Source organism: Phaethon aethereus (assembly GCF_964289735.1).
Source record: "Phaethon aethereus genome assembly, chromosome: 6".
NCBI classification, from domain to species: Eukaryota; Metazoa; Chordata; class Aves; order Phaethontiformes; family Phaethontidae; genus Phaethon; species Phaethon aethereus.
The window spans coordinates 13076464-13091025 of NC_138580.1; the positions used below are offsets into that span (position 1 = coordinate 13076464).

General features: G+C 41.9%; 1 protein-coding gene across 1 annotated transcript in view; it reads left to right on the top strand.

The window, feature by feature from the left end:
* Positions 1 to 278: 278 nt before the first annotated feature.
* SEMA5B (semaphorin 5B) overlaps positions 279 to 14562 on the top strand; it is a gene marked incomplete at its 5' end in the record, with an annotated part of 139886 nt that continues 125602 nt past the window's right edge. The window contains one exon of the mRNA XM_082001596.1: positions 279 to 432. Within this exon, the coding sequence (XP_081857722.1) occupies positions 279 to 432 (154 nt within the window). The remainder of the gene's footprint in view (positions 433 to 14562) is intronic.

The window sequence follows — 14562 nt, forward strand, 5'->3', positions numbered from 1 at the left end:
ATATATATATTTAGGGAGCTGTGCACTTACCTTCTCTTTGAAATTAGAAGCCCAAATACAGTTGTAAATTGGGCTTATTTTTTTGGATGCTGCTTGTGCAATATTATCTCGTGTACTTAGCACAAGTGGGGCTGGGATGAAAGGGGAGCCTCCACCCTTCTCTATCCATGTTACACACTCTGGATAAGCATTCATCTTTCTGAAAGTGGAATTATTTGTATTTCAGGTACTCTCCCTGGGCCTACCTTGGAAGCTAGATCTGCAGCCGCCCTTCAGTCATGGTTGTTTCAAGATTAAAGGCCATTTCCCTGTCATTGCCAAGCCTTTTTCTTCTTGCTTTTCATCTCTCAGCATCACAGAATGTACCTGAATACTCTGAAGCTGAACATCAGCAATGTGTCAGGAAAGAACACCCCACAATTGCTTTTGAAGGTAAGAACTTCTATTCCTTTTTCAAGTTCCAGTAGGGTGATCCATTTTGAAATCCTTCCTGGTGTTGTTATGGACAATGGTTTAGTCTGTGCTGTTTTCCTTATACCTGCGATCCACAGGCTAGTGCAAGTGACCTGATGAGTTGTATTCCCTTTGATGCTTTACAGTGTTTTAACTCTGAGGTTTCACAGCAGTCACTTAATTCAGGTAGTTTTGGGACTACTGGTCTAAGAATCTCCGTTTCCAGTTCTGTTACAGGTTCCTTGTAATCTTGTGCCACACTGAAACTGTGTTTCAGTTTCCTTTTCTCTAACTGGATTCAGTAATGCTTATATACCTCACCTGGCTGGCTGGATCCAGACAGTAAGTGAAAATTGATCGAGAATGTGGACATACTTGAATGCAAGAGAATTGTTTTAAAATTGCAGGGAGTGGCTGCCTTTTTGTTTGTTGCCTTTTTAAAAAATATATTTATCACCTCTGCTAGTAGTTTTTCTGTCTTTCATCTGGCCATTTAATTTGACAAGGTCTTAAGAATGTTAGGGGGTCCATATTATGTTGCAGCATCCTGCCAAATGTGGGCAATCTTTTTACTACTCTTTTGCTTCATGGAATTTCTCTTGTCCTTATCCTAGTTGGATTTTCCGTGAGTGTACATATACTCCTAAGTTGCTGTCTGTGCAATCTGTCTGCTTACTAACAAGACAATTAAATCATTGTGTTGGTGCCACCATTATTTCTGAATTCACCCCAGACTAGTGCGTTAAGCTCAGTGGTGATGCCAGCATCATCAGCTGCTGAATCTCCTTGCTAAAAACGGTTTCCTCCGAAATATTGAGATATCGATTTTGGTTCCCGTTTAAGGCTTTGCAATGCATCTCCAGTTACATTTTTCGCTAAAGGCAATTAAGTACCTCGCAATGTGTCTCTAGTTAGGTTCTTTGCTAAAGGCAATTTAGTTGTGGTTTTGTGACCTTTGAGATAGGGTTTCCAGGAAGAAAGTAGTCAGAGGCTTCCTTGCTGACCTTTCAGGGTTCTTCTAGAGAGCTTTACTCTTCTTCACAGAGGAGGAAATGCTTGTTGCTTAATTTGGAAAGTGTAAGAGAGTTCTTGTCTGTTTTCCATTATCTGTGCTTTAAAGGTTTAAGTGGATTAAAGTAAATTAGCAAAATCTTTAAGCCTACATGATATGGCACTAGCTCTACCCTTGCTCTGGTGGAATGGGTAAATAAACCTTGATTTTAATTGCTTAATAAGTCTAACCATCTGTTTAACTGGGGAGGGGTGAAAGGAGAAACCCTTGTGGTTAAAAACATGGTGGAACTCCGCTGAATATTTAAATAGATAATGCAATAATGCGGATGTTATAGGTACAGTAAAGACAAAAAGTGTGCACTCTTTCTATTAACTAAGAGCACCAAACTTTAAGTTTACCCAGGATGTGTTTGCAGGATCCAGCACTTGGATAAATCATTCTGCAGGGAATACTACAGCCCCAATTCCTGATGTTGAGGAGTTAGTGGCCATTTTTTGGCTCTCAATATGAGTGCTTCTCTGTGAAAGTGATGGCTACATAAACATACTCATAATCTGCCTGTTTGCTTTGTTTTAATCAGGCATGAATTTTTCACAGAAAAAAAATCTCCTCCCCCTTCACTTTTCTTGTTCCTTTCTTCTCTTTAAGGACAGAGGGCAAAAACTGGTATGACTTAATTAGAACTTGACAATTATACGAAAGAAATAGATTGAAAATTGCGGTCACATAAAGAAAATTACCCAGATTATCATTTGAGCCTCTTAAAACCAAGTTAGATACAGAGGTGTGGGGTTTTTTAATCTCACTACCTCTTTCCTCATGCTTGTTCATGACACAGATCCTGTATTTTCTGCTGCAAAGTTCTGCTGGAAAATACACAGGAATAAAATTAAAGGCACCTTCCTTCTACTGCACATAGTATTTCAGCTCTATGGAAGAGGGCTCACACCTCCAAAAACACATCTGAGTTCATAACTTAATTTATCTTAAATCTCTACCCTGTTCTGATGCCAGCACAAGCATGTTTAGGCTGCAAGGGAAGACAAGCAGGGGAAGCTACATCTTATGTGCTGTCCCAAATTGCTCTGGTCTCTGCTTAACAGTGTGGCTCATGGGTTTTCTGTGGGTCTCCAAATGCATCATCCCATGGATCACAACCTCCTATACAATGGGAATGCTGAACCAACAACTGAAAGAGTGACCCCAGCAGCAGCTCTTCCGATGTTCCTGCTGCCAGGGGAAAGCATTATGTTACACCAGTGATTTTCGGTGGATGGGCGGTAATAATAAGTAAGGCCCCAGACCATTCAGTCATACAGGATGCATTAATTTACTGCCAGAATGAATAGATTAACCAAACAGTTCATGTTACAGAGGGGTTGAATAGCTTTTTTTTCACAACCTTGCTAGCCAGACTTCCCATTGCAAGACAAATGGGATGCCGTAACATGTTTTGTGTTCTCTGGTCTTCAGTTCCCACGTTGCTTGTGCTCAGCCTCTCTTTTTATCATACTTTTCCTTCAGATTACAATATTCTTAAGATCCAGTTGGCTAGATAATATTCTTGTCATGGAAGAATGCAAGTAAAACTCCTTTCTGTCTACCTTGTAACTTATTTCCTGAGAAATTCTGTATTTGCTATGCCTCATCTCTTACTTATTGTATCTCATCCACACTAGTCAACTGTCTATTTGAATTGATATCTCTCTGTATTACTATGGGAGGGGTAAGAAAGAGAGAATATAGTACATGACCTACTCATTTAAGCAGAAAGAAGTCTCCGTATGCAAAGTGCTTTTACTTCAGCTGTGTTCGGACCTGAAGAAATGACTGTTTCCTTAGAGAGTCTATTTCCCAAACCACCTGCCATTACTTGTGACCTAGAGAAAATGGTCTAGACAAGTTGAGGGACCTAAATTCTGGTCCTAAATGTCCTTATTTTACATGCTTAGGATAAACCTTGTGCTGCCAGGAGAGAGGGGGGCTGGGAAAGGGGCTGTGGGCTGAATGATTTGTCCTGCTAGACTACACAGAGATCGTGAGGGACAGGTTAGGAATTTGTGCTGTGTGTGCCTTCCTGCAGGTTTGCACAGTACCAAACTAACAAAATGGTGCCCCAGTCTCCCTGGGGCTTATAAATGATGCTCATTGTACAGTTCACCAACAATAATAATGTACCCAGTTTGGGCTTTTCATAATTAGATTGTTCTACTTTGTGCTTATAGGAAATCCAGTTAAAGTTTGATTTCCCTTGTTAGATCAATAAGAAAATGATCTTTTACTTCCCAGGAGCCTGGTGTCTTATTACCTATTTGGTTGTGAGTGGGTAGCTACATTAAGGATCTTGCATGCTTGCTTGTTTTTCAGTGAGTTGAGAAATTAGTGAAACAAGCCAGGTACATTCGTATATTCCTAGTGCATCCTTTTCTATTTATACATGCATGTACACATGCGTACAAGTTCCGTTCCAGTAAACAGTATGTCATGCTGGCACAGCTCCACTGTGGACCACTCTAGTAAGCCAAACACCAGAGAAACTGTTTCTAGTTCCTGTCAGTCATGTTCATCTTTCCTGTCTTTTCCATATATACCTACTAACCAATAGGTCAGTCTCTGGATTTGCAACTGGGCTATGCCCTTGCCATACTGTCCAGGTTCTTAGCAGTGTCCTTCATTGTTATATAACTGTTTCTTAGAAATAAAACACCTTTGCTATTCATTAAAGACATTTGGAGCTTCTTTGTAACATGCCCCTTGGGAAAGCCAGAAACATCTGGTTTTGCCATGGCAATACTATGTAAGATCTGTCATTTTGAGAGCCAGAGCCATGACTGACATGTATATATGTTTGCAATGGGTGCAGAGTGCTTGGTTTCAGCTTGTTTACCAAGGAAGTGCTTAAAAGTTTTCAAATTCATCTGTGTTATATGAATCACTTTGATGTTCACAACTGGAAATTAATTGTAGACAGGTTTCCACTTGCAATTTCTATCATTATTTATTTCTCATTAGCTTTATCCATGAAATCGCTACGCTCAGGAAAAAGCATGATAGACTTCCCAGGCTCTTCTCTATTCCGTCTCCCAGGGCTTTCTCCCTTGGGTCATGGCAGTTAGTGTAAGCTGGAAGAACATCATTTGTCCCTGCTTTAATAATTGCAGCCTGTCTTCATCCACAATAACACCTTAGCTGATCCCATGCTGAAGCACAGGAGAGAGGTGGACTTGGTTAAATAGTTTATATCCCAGATTTTCTCAGGACTGCAAATCTCATCTGTGCAGACTGTATGATCATGGCTGGTGTGAGTTTTCAGTGTGCAGCATTTGACCCGTTGTCTAATACTCAGCCTCTCCTAGATGCAGACAAGTTGCTCTGTCTGTTGCTTCAGGTTTTCAAAATGAATTAGTTCGGGAGTGTTTAAATCTGGGGTTTTACTTCAGACTGTCTGTAATTATTATCTCCTACCAGATGAATATGATTCAGATTGCTTGAATGTAGCTTGCTATATATTTTCTCAATATTTCCTTTCTTTAAACAACATTTTGTTGAAACATGGCCAGCTTCAAATACTGAAATCTGTGGGGAGCAGTTAAATGTTCACTTGTTGTATTGAAAGCAAAAACTGTTTTAACTTTGTGGGCTGAAGGATAATAGGGTATGATTTATTTCTTTTGGGGGTTCTTGACATTTTACCAAACACCTCCACTATTGTTGAATTGGTCACTGATACATTATTCCCTTTACTGTATATTGATGGGAAAAAAATATATTAGCATCCATCAACTCCAAAATCCAGCTGGGAAAGCCCCTTAAGAAATTCTGATAAAGATTTACTTTTCTTGAGCAAGTGAGATGTTGACAATCCAAACCAAAATTTTAGTTAACGAAGGATGAAGATTGTGAGGTGACATATGAGAGGTATATCTGGCTAAACATCAAAGGGAAGGCAAAATACATTATGGAAGAATTGTCTTCTAGCTCATAGCCTTGCTGTCCTTGAATCTCCATACAGGTAGTCCAAACATTAACTAATGATGGAGTGTTGACTGGAAACTGGTGGCACCCTGTGGGTACTACAGAATGTTTGACCTTCAATGCATTTCACTATAGATTTTGTTTCCATTAAGCAAGCCTTATGGCAATTTTCTTTTTAATCTTGAAAAATGGAACTGTGGCAAATGAAGCTGATATTTTCTTCTATAGGTTTGTTATAGAATTTTTTGAAAATTATGACTAATAAAGCCATAAATATACAGTGTTGGGGGAGGTAATTTGCTCTCAGACAAAACTTCTGAAAATTACACCTAACAGCTCTCAATATATTTTTAATTCCATTATAATAATTATAACAATAATGATGCTAGTTCTTTGATACTTCACCATTGATGGTGTCCAAGGCACTTCACAAATAATCGCAATGAGATCTGATTGAAAAAATTATTCAGTGTCCTGTTCCTTGGGGCCTCAAGAAGAAAAAGGGGTCTTAGAAGAGTGCTCTTTATTCACAAGGTGCTTTAGACAGTGAATCATGGCAAGCAGGAGAGAAAAGGAAGACTTTAGCTTCAGGAAGCAAAGTGATTGAGTATCTCTTACATATCGGAGTGAGGAAAGGTAAAACTTTGAAGAGGTAGAATAGCTCAAGTGAAGGAGCAGCCTCTGACCATGAGTGGTGGTGATGATGAGAGGGAGTGCATGCTTAGCAGCAGGACTGATTGAGGTGGACTCATGATGTGTAAGAGCAGGTACTTCAGAGGGTCACCAGTGTAGCATGCATAGACCAAGGCCATGAAAAACTGTGGTCAACAGCAGAGTAACTTATTATATTTTCCAGAGGTAACACCAGTGTAACTGGGGCTAACAGCAGTAACTAACAGCAGCATGTGTGTGGTCCTTTCTTTGGCGCAGTGGTTGGATCTAGGAGATAGAAATGGGCTGCCTCTTTTCAGATCCCAGGCAGCACCTCAGAGAAAGGAAACTGTGTGGAAAGAAAAGCAAAGTGCTTTTCTTCTTTTTCTGTGTTCAGTGCAAGCAAAGATATGCTTTGTGGAGACCTCATTCTCAATTTTGAAGTTTATTTAGCATAGTTCCCTAATTGAATAAGTTTGTGAGCCAGTGATATGGCAGACCTCATTTATTTAACACATCTGCTTCTGATGAGTGTTAATATATCACATTCTGCTAAAACCTTCCATTCAAGGATGTCATTATGTTTTGATAAAGTTCACTTTAGTACTAGCAATTTCATAAGAAATATTCTTGTTTAATCATGCGGGGTTCACCCTGGAAAGCCACGAACAGTCTCAGCTAAGTCAAGCACTTAACATGTACTTACCTTGCACTCTGGGATTGTGTGCTTGTAACCAAGCGTATGCTTATGTGCTGAGCTAGGCCACAGTCAAAGTGCTCAGTGCTGAAACATCAAGTCTGTAAATGGAAACCTTACCATATCATTTTGTTTCTAGAGACTTCTGCTACCATAGGTCAAACTGGCCAACTTGTTCCTCTAACATGGCTGAATCAAGTGGTTAAGAAATTCAACATGTTCCTGGGCTTAGTATAGGATTTACTGGATGAAAGTCTGTGATCTGCAATACACAATAGACTGGGTTAGAGGTTTTTATGATAATTTCTAGCTTTGGAAGGTGCAGATAAAATACTGAAGAAATTCATGTTTTGGCTTAAAAAGCTCTGACTTCATAGATCATCCATTCTTGCCTTCTTATAACATTGGGTGATGTTTGGAATGTATTTTAATGGAAGTGCTTGAGCTGCAAAATTCAGATTTGTGTTTTATACATGGGGATTGTTCTGGTTTACAGCACATTAATAAAAGAAGTGAAGATCATGGGTGAAATGTGGTCTTTGATAATCCTTTACTATTATTAGCCAGCTTCCAATTTAAGAACACTGATCCTTAGTATTTCAGAATTTTACAGCCTCTGCTCTGATTCATTGATGTAACTGACTCATGGTGGAAACTTTGTCCACAGAAGACAGGAGCCTGCATAGGCCTGGCTGGCTAAAAAGTACAGACTGTACATTTGATTTGGCATCTCCAGTTCAGTCTCTGGTAAGCCAGCAAAGACGGTCAACTTCTGTTTCAGATGTTCATCAAAATCAGAAGTATCTGCTTCTGTGGCAGATCTGGCTACCTGCAGGTGAAACTCATGGGGAGTTTAGCCATGCTTCCTCTGCTCCCCCCTGCATTCTTACTAGTGAAAACAGTTGTCCTGCATCTTGCACCATCTCTGCTGGCACAAGTGACTGGTGTAGACATAAACTGTAAGGATAATAAAAAAAATTGCCTCCATATGTGGAGGAGGCAGATTGAATGATGGTTGAACGATGACAAAGGAGCGTTTTTTACATCAGACTGTGCTGGCTCTAGGAGCCAATATGCAGCTTGCTTTCCTGTCTGAAAAAAGGGATTATAGCAATCAGAATGTCATAGGAAGCTGGAAGTGATGCATGAGCACTCACCTTATCTTTCTCAGCAATGGAGATTGTGTGACAGCTGCAGGGCTTGTCTCAGTAAACAATGGATCACAGTACTTAAACACTCTGCAACATCCTTAAGAAAACAAGAAAGCTCTGGGCTTACTAACAGCAGGGCTATGTGTGGCACCGGTTAGCCAAGTGTTAGAAGGTGGTGGTGGGGCACAGGGCTATGGGTGCATGACACTGCAGTGCCATGTGGGGTAGCAGGTGAGGTTTTTGAGGAGGGTTGTTGAGGAGGAGAGACAGCGTTAGGGTAGTGTTTGCCCTGGTTGGTAGCCTGCTGAGGAAAGCCAGATCCATTCTTTCCATGAATTCCTGTGTTGTATAGGCACACGTTTGGTCCTGTCAATCTCAGGCATGGCAAACACACGTGTTCATGATTTATGGACGTGCATCAGTATCCTACACTCTTCCAACACTGTGGTGCCTCCTCTTGCTCTTGATAGGCCATTGCCAGTGAGGATTGCAATGCTGGAAGTTAGTTGGGGTTTGAGATCTTGTGGGGGTCTGAGGAACATGAGCCATGCTGAAGAGGAAAGAGCCTCTCTCATGTTACATGGTTTCTTTCCCAATCCCTCAACCTGAGGCCTGGGGACTCACCGAGTGCAAGTCTCCTGGCTCTTCACTGGGGCAGGTCTCAGTTGAGCTTCCAACTTGTCCTTCGCCATCTGCAAATAGGAACCCAAGTGAAACAGAGAATGGGCCAAGACTGGCCTCTCTGATGGAGAAATGCTGAAGAACTGTAGAAATGTACAGAATTGGGAATGTGACTCACAGTCCTTCAATCTCCTTCCTTGAGGGGAGGCCCAGGACAACCTAGCAGCACACTGTCCCATACTAGGACTGAGCACTAGTTCATGCTTATTATCTGGTGTTTTCTTTACCTGGCTTAAATCTCTTGAGTTCTTCTGAATAGACTGGTGTGTTTTGCCAGCTGCTCCATATTAATAATAAAAAAGTAAATAAACAAGCAGTCATAATTGTACTTTTGCAAAAATTAGGTTTGGACTAAGTTATTTTTTCTCCATATTGAAACGATTTAGCAACACTTGTTTTGACAAAATGATTAAAATTTAGGAAACAAAGAGTCAAGATGCTTGCTATGCACTAGCAGCAGTTAGTGCCTCCTGTACACCGTGTGTTTTACAGACAATTAGGCCTCGATGCACTAGCCAGTATCCCTAAACTCATTTAACAATTGGAAGCACTGAGACACTAAATAGTTTCATGATTTGCTCAAGAAAGAGATGACTCCAGTGTCAGCACCATTGGGCACTTGGGACCATGCCTACATCTCCAGATGTCATTTCCCTCTTGGGATAGAAGCAGCTCAGTAAGGTCAATTCAAGAAGGAGTGTAGGCAGTGAGAGGAGAGGCACAAAATCATCTAGATTTGACATAACTTTAAATGATAACATGTCTAGGTGTTGGGATCACTCTGCACGGCTCGACCTTAAGGAGAAGGAGCTGCAGCATTGAGAAGCTGGTAAACAGCTAGATATCTGCACGGCTCGGCCTTGAGAAGAGTGAGCTGTGGCACTGGGAAGCTGGTAAACAGCTGGACATCTGCAGGGCTCGGCCTTGAGGAGAAGGAGCTGTGGTAAACAGCTAAGAAGAAGCACTGTATAAGAAAAACAGGATGGAACCCGGACCACGTAGCAGTAACGGCAAGTAGGAGGAGTATGATAATGCAATTTTTAGAGCTAAGCCAATGATTGTAAGACAAGTATGCATAAGGTAGAACTTAGTGTATAAATATGTGTAAGGTTTTGCAATAAAGTTGAAGCTTGCTTTATCACTCATATTGAGTCGACTGCATGCCTTCCCTCGCTCGTCGCATCTAGGTTACTATGATTATTGTGATTCCTATGGCTCTATGAAGGTACAACCCGAGTCTGTGGTTCTTTTTTTATTCCCTTCAGGGTGGTAAAGCGCAGACCGTTTTCTTCTGTCTCCTTCTATTCCTTGGTAGCTGAGAGATGGGACTATTCCCTCTTTCATGATACCAAGAGAGAAAAAGTCTTAATCTTTCTTCTTCCAGTCATCTCGTATCTACATGTTCTTGGACAGGCTGGAGAGGGACATCAGCAACTCTTTTTCTTCCTGGATCTCATTGAACGGGAATGGCTCATTGCAAGCAGCTATCACAGTGATTCTCAGGCCACTCATAGGTTAGCTCATTGTTTCTGTCATCTAAGGAGCAGTTTCGTAGTTGGCCGAGATGGGAAGAATTGATCGAGTGGGCAGGAAACAAGGTAGAAACATGGCTGGGAAGTGAAGACTGCTAGAAAAGAAAGCAGGAGTGGGAGAGGAGGTGAATGTGGGATCAGAGTGGTAAACTGAGTGAAACCATGAAAATGAGACAGCTGGAAGAACATCCAAGTTGGATTTGGGTATTGAGGGGAGAGAAGAAAACTGCTGGTTTGGCCCATTTTATAGAAGGGATTGTACTCTGCCAACAGCCTTCTGAGTCTTTATAACCGTGAGTGGAGATCAGAGATTTAAGAAAGCAATGAAGCTAGAAATTGCAGCTGTTTTGGTGAGGACATATTTAATGTACAATTAAAGATTTCAATGGATCAGGTTAAAGAAAGAAAGAATACCAGTAATGAGGTGGAGGTAGTGATGGGAAGACAAGACAGCAGCGTGATACGTATGTGTAGGAGGACTTTTGGGGTAAAGCCAGCTTGAGATTTTTGGCCTCGTGAGTAGAGTTGAGCTCTGAGTGCTGACACATTTGTTTGCTCAGCTCTGCCCGCGCAGTAAAAGATTTCTCCTTCCCCTGATGAATTTGCTGAATTGTGGAGTGGTTTTGTGTTGTGGAGGCTACTGTTACATCTCAGCATGGGATAGGAGTGGAAGTTATTTTCCAAAGACTATTGCACTAACCTGTGGTGTGACCTACAACAGAGAGCTAAAATTTAAAATGAGGCTGATATTAAAATATGATTCATTCTCAGTCAAATAAAGATAATACTGTAAGTAGGCTTTAACCTCCGTGCATCCTTGGATGTGTCCACACTTGCTGGTTTGAGAGGACAGGTGGTAGCGTGGGTAGTCATTAGCCTTCTGATCATAGAATCATTACGGTTGGAAAAGACCTTTAAGATCATCAAGTCCAACTGTTAACACACCACCACCATATCCACTAAACCATGTCCTGAAGTGCCACATCTACACATATTTTGAACAATTCCAGTCATGGTGAATCTACCAGCTCCCTGGGCAGCCTGTTCTGATGTTTGACCACTCTCTCAGTAAAGAAATAATTTCTAATATCTAATCTAAACCTCCCCTGGCACAGCTTGAGGCCATTTCCTCTCATTCTATCCCTACTTACTTGGGAGAAGAGACCATCACCCACCTCACCACAACCCCCTTTCAGGTAGTTGTAGAGAGCGATAAGGTCTCCCCTCAGCCTCCTCTTCTCCAGACTGAACAACCTCAGTTCCCTCAGCCACTCCTCATAAGACTTGTGCTCCAGACCCCTCATCACCTTCTTTGCTCTTCTCTGGACATGTTCCAGCACCTCAGCATCCTTCTTGTAGTGAGAGGCCCAAAACTGAACACAGTATTTGAGGTGCGGCCTCACCAGTGCCGAGTACAGGGGCACAATCAGTTCCCTACTCCTGCTGGCCACACTATTTCTGACACAGAAAACATGATCTTTGGTTACAGCCTTGTTTGCTTTGTTCCTGATGGGTTCTGGTCAGTGGCCCACACAGAATGGAAACTGTGGCCTCAGTCTGAGCAGGCAACTGTCGACTTTGTGAAAAATGCTCCGAATACTGAGGATAATTGAAGCAGAGGATGGTGTGAGATGGTAGGTCTGATTCAGAAAGGGGAATATTCATCAGTCTATACCAAGAAGACAGCCTGAGACCCTGCCTTAAGTTACAAAGTGATTAGCATCTGTTGATCATTGTTGGGATCCAACACTGAGAGTCCTCCAGGCTAGTGGGTGGTCTGAAAAAGATGTAAGTAGTTATTTGCAAACTGTAGTATCTTCCAGTTGCTATGCATGGTTTTCTCTGTGCCAGGGTTGAAGCAAACCAAAAGGAGAGGAGATTATACAGTTACAGAAGTTACGGGTGTCATCTGGGCCTCCCCAGGAATGCTGAAATACTCGCACACAGTGATTAAACATGCCATGAACTTGTAAACTAAGAGAACTTATAAGACACCATACTGAGGCAGTAAGGGAAGCACTCAATGTGTGGTCAAGTTAACACTACACAAAAGTAGGTCTGAATACCTGCAGAACAGGTATTTATTTATTCCCATTGAGTCTGGTAGGCCCCCAGTGCTATACTTATGCTCTACTTCATTGCATAAGCCTTTACTTATTTTACAGGGGCTTTATGTAATGTATGTGGTTCAGGTTATCTTTTCTGGAATGAAGTCCCTGGATCTTCTGGTTTAACTTCCCTATCTTCCTTCCTTAAGGTCTGTTTATGATATCATTGAAGCTTTTCTGTGCAATCCTCCTGTTTTCAGCAGGAGATTCATGTTTCTACATGGTGGCACAAAGTAGCGACTACACCTGGCACTAGTCATGAGGAGATATTCCAGAATAACTCAATGTGTGGACACCTTGAGCAGCAACTACACTGCTACTCAAAAGTACAAACAGGGCTTATACAGACATGCCTGAATTGTCTTTCAACTAGCCAGCTCCAGTATAGATAATGACTTTGCAACTGGCAGTGTGGTATTCATGTTGGGCTGCAAGCTTTGCCCAAAAGACAGGAGAAATACTTGGATGAGTAATTCAAGCCGAGATTTTTGCTTCATGCAGCTTCACTGGTATTCAAAGCTAGCTCAGAAGCATGGATAGTTTGTATGTGGGTATACTGTTATTTTGCACAAAGAATCCTTGGTCCTGTTTAGTTTAGCTTCTTTTGCTCCATACTAGGAAATCCATGCTGTGAATTATTCCGGAAGAGATGTTCCTGAATAACACAGTGGTTAGCCATGCTCCGTGCACCTAGCAATGGCTTTGCAATTTCAAGGCATGGGCGTTTAACCTCTCTGCTCTTGCGTGGTGTGTGCTGGATGCACAAAGCTGTTACAGCCTGCTGGAGATGGGAGCTACAAGTGGGCTCAAGTGAGATGAAGCAATAAATGCTGTCCTTCAGACGGAGAAGTCTCAACTCAGTGTTTACATATTTCTTTCCTCCAAAACACACAGTGTAAGGGTGAGGTGGGGAGCAGCTGGTTTTGAGGAGATGAAGGCTCAAATATTACCAGGTTTACCACATCTTTAGAAGCTGATCCAAAACCCATCAAGCTCAGTGGAAAACTGCCAATGACTTGAAGAGCCTCTGGATCAGGCCTTTAAACCCAGCTCCTGCAATTTGGCACTCTGTCCTTTGTGCAGCTGACTAATCCTCGTCCCAGTCCTGTACTCTCAGGAAGCCAGTGCAGAGCAGTGTGCTAGCAGGCTGCAGGGACCACCCTCTGAAGTGGCAGAGGGCCTCTTTTCACCTTGTCTTATGCATGCGTAAAAGCCTGAGCACAGCTGTGTCTGCAGTCTTACATTTCCTGCAAAGCTTTGTCTTCTTTGCAGCTGGATACCTGAACCATCTTGAGCCGTGGAGGGACTTGCAGAGCTTTAGAGGCTCTGAATCGGATGTGTGGTGATGGATGGTGTTGGAAACTATTAAACTTTTGTTCGTTGGTCCTCATGTGGAGGAAGTGGGAGCATGGATCTTTAACCTGCTGGAAATGATTAGAGATGAGAAGCACAAAGGAGGCCTTGATGAACATACTGCCCCTAAGCCATGTGGTTCCTTGCTTTCGGGCTCCTGCTGCTGACATGCAAAGCCAGGGCCTTGGTTTTTAATTTTTGATACTGTTTTTAAACAGATACTTTTGCAAATGTAAACATGCCCCAGCAATGAAGGTTTCCAGCCAAATGAAAGAGTCAGCACTGGAAAAATCAGCTTTCTGAGAAAGGTCAAATACAAGCAAACTCTGGAGTTCATTGGGTCCATATGTGTAAACTTCAGCTAATATGGGATAGACCCAGGGCAGCACTTACCTTGCAGAACTGAGCCAGTTTCAAAATGAAAGGCTGGAACTGTCCCTGGGGACGCCTGTGGTCTGAGCAGTAGGTTTGAATGTGTTGAATGAAGAAAGACCCATGTCCTGACTCTCGGTTGCATTTCCATTCCACTTTATCCCTTCCCTCTTAACAGGAAGAAAAAAGGTTAGGAAGGAAAATGTGCTGTTTGGCATTAATTCTGACAACTCACATTTAGACATTCTTAGCTGGGACCATGCTGGGTTTAATAATCTCCAACTACATGCCTATAAAAGCTTAATTTTGCTATGAGGATGCATGCCTTGCAGCCTTTAATTTAATAACCAGGAAGGGTTTTTTTATAAGTTGTACCACCTGCAGTAGTAATAGAAGTCAAGACACTGCCTGTTATTTCTTGGGCTTGATTGACATTTCAGCCAACATGGAAAGATTCAAGCCACCTACTGCCTTTAATTTTTTAAATTATTTTTACCTGTAATTTGTCAGAGCTTGCCATTAAAAGGAAGAACTGATGAGTGTACCTCTCTGAAGTGAGGAGCTTTTGCTTAGA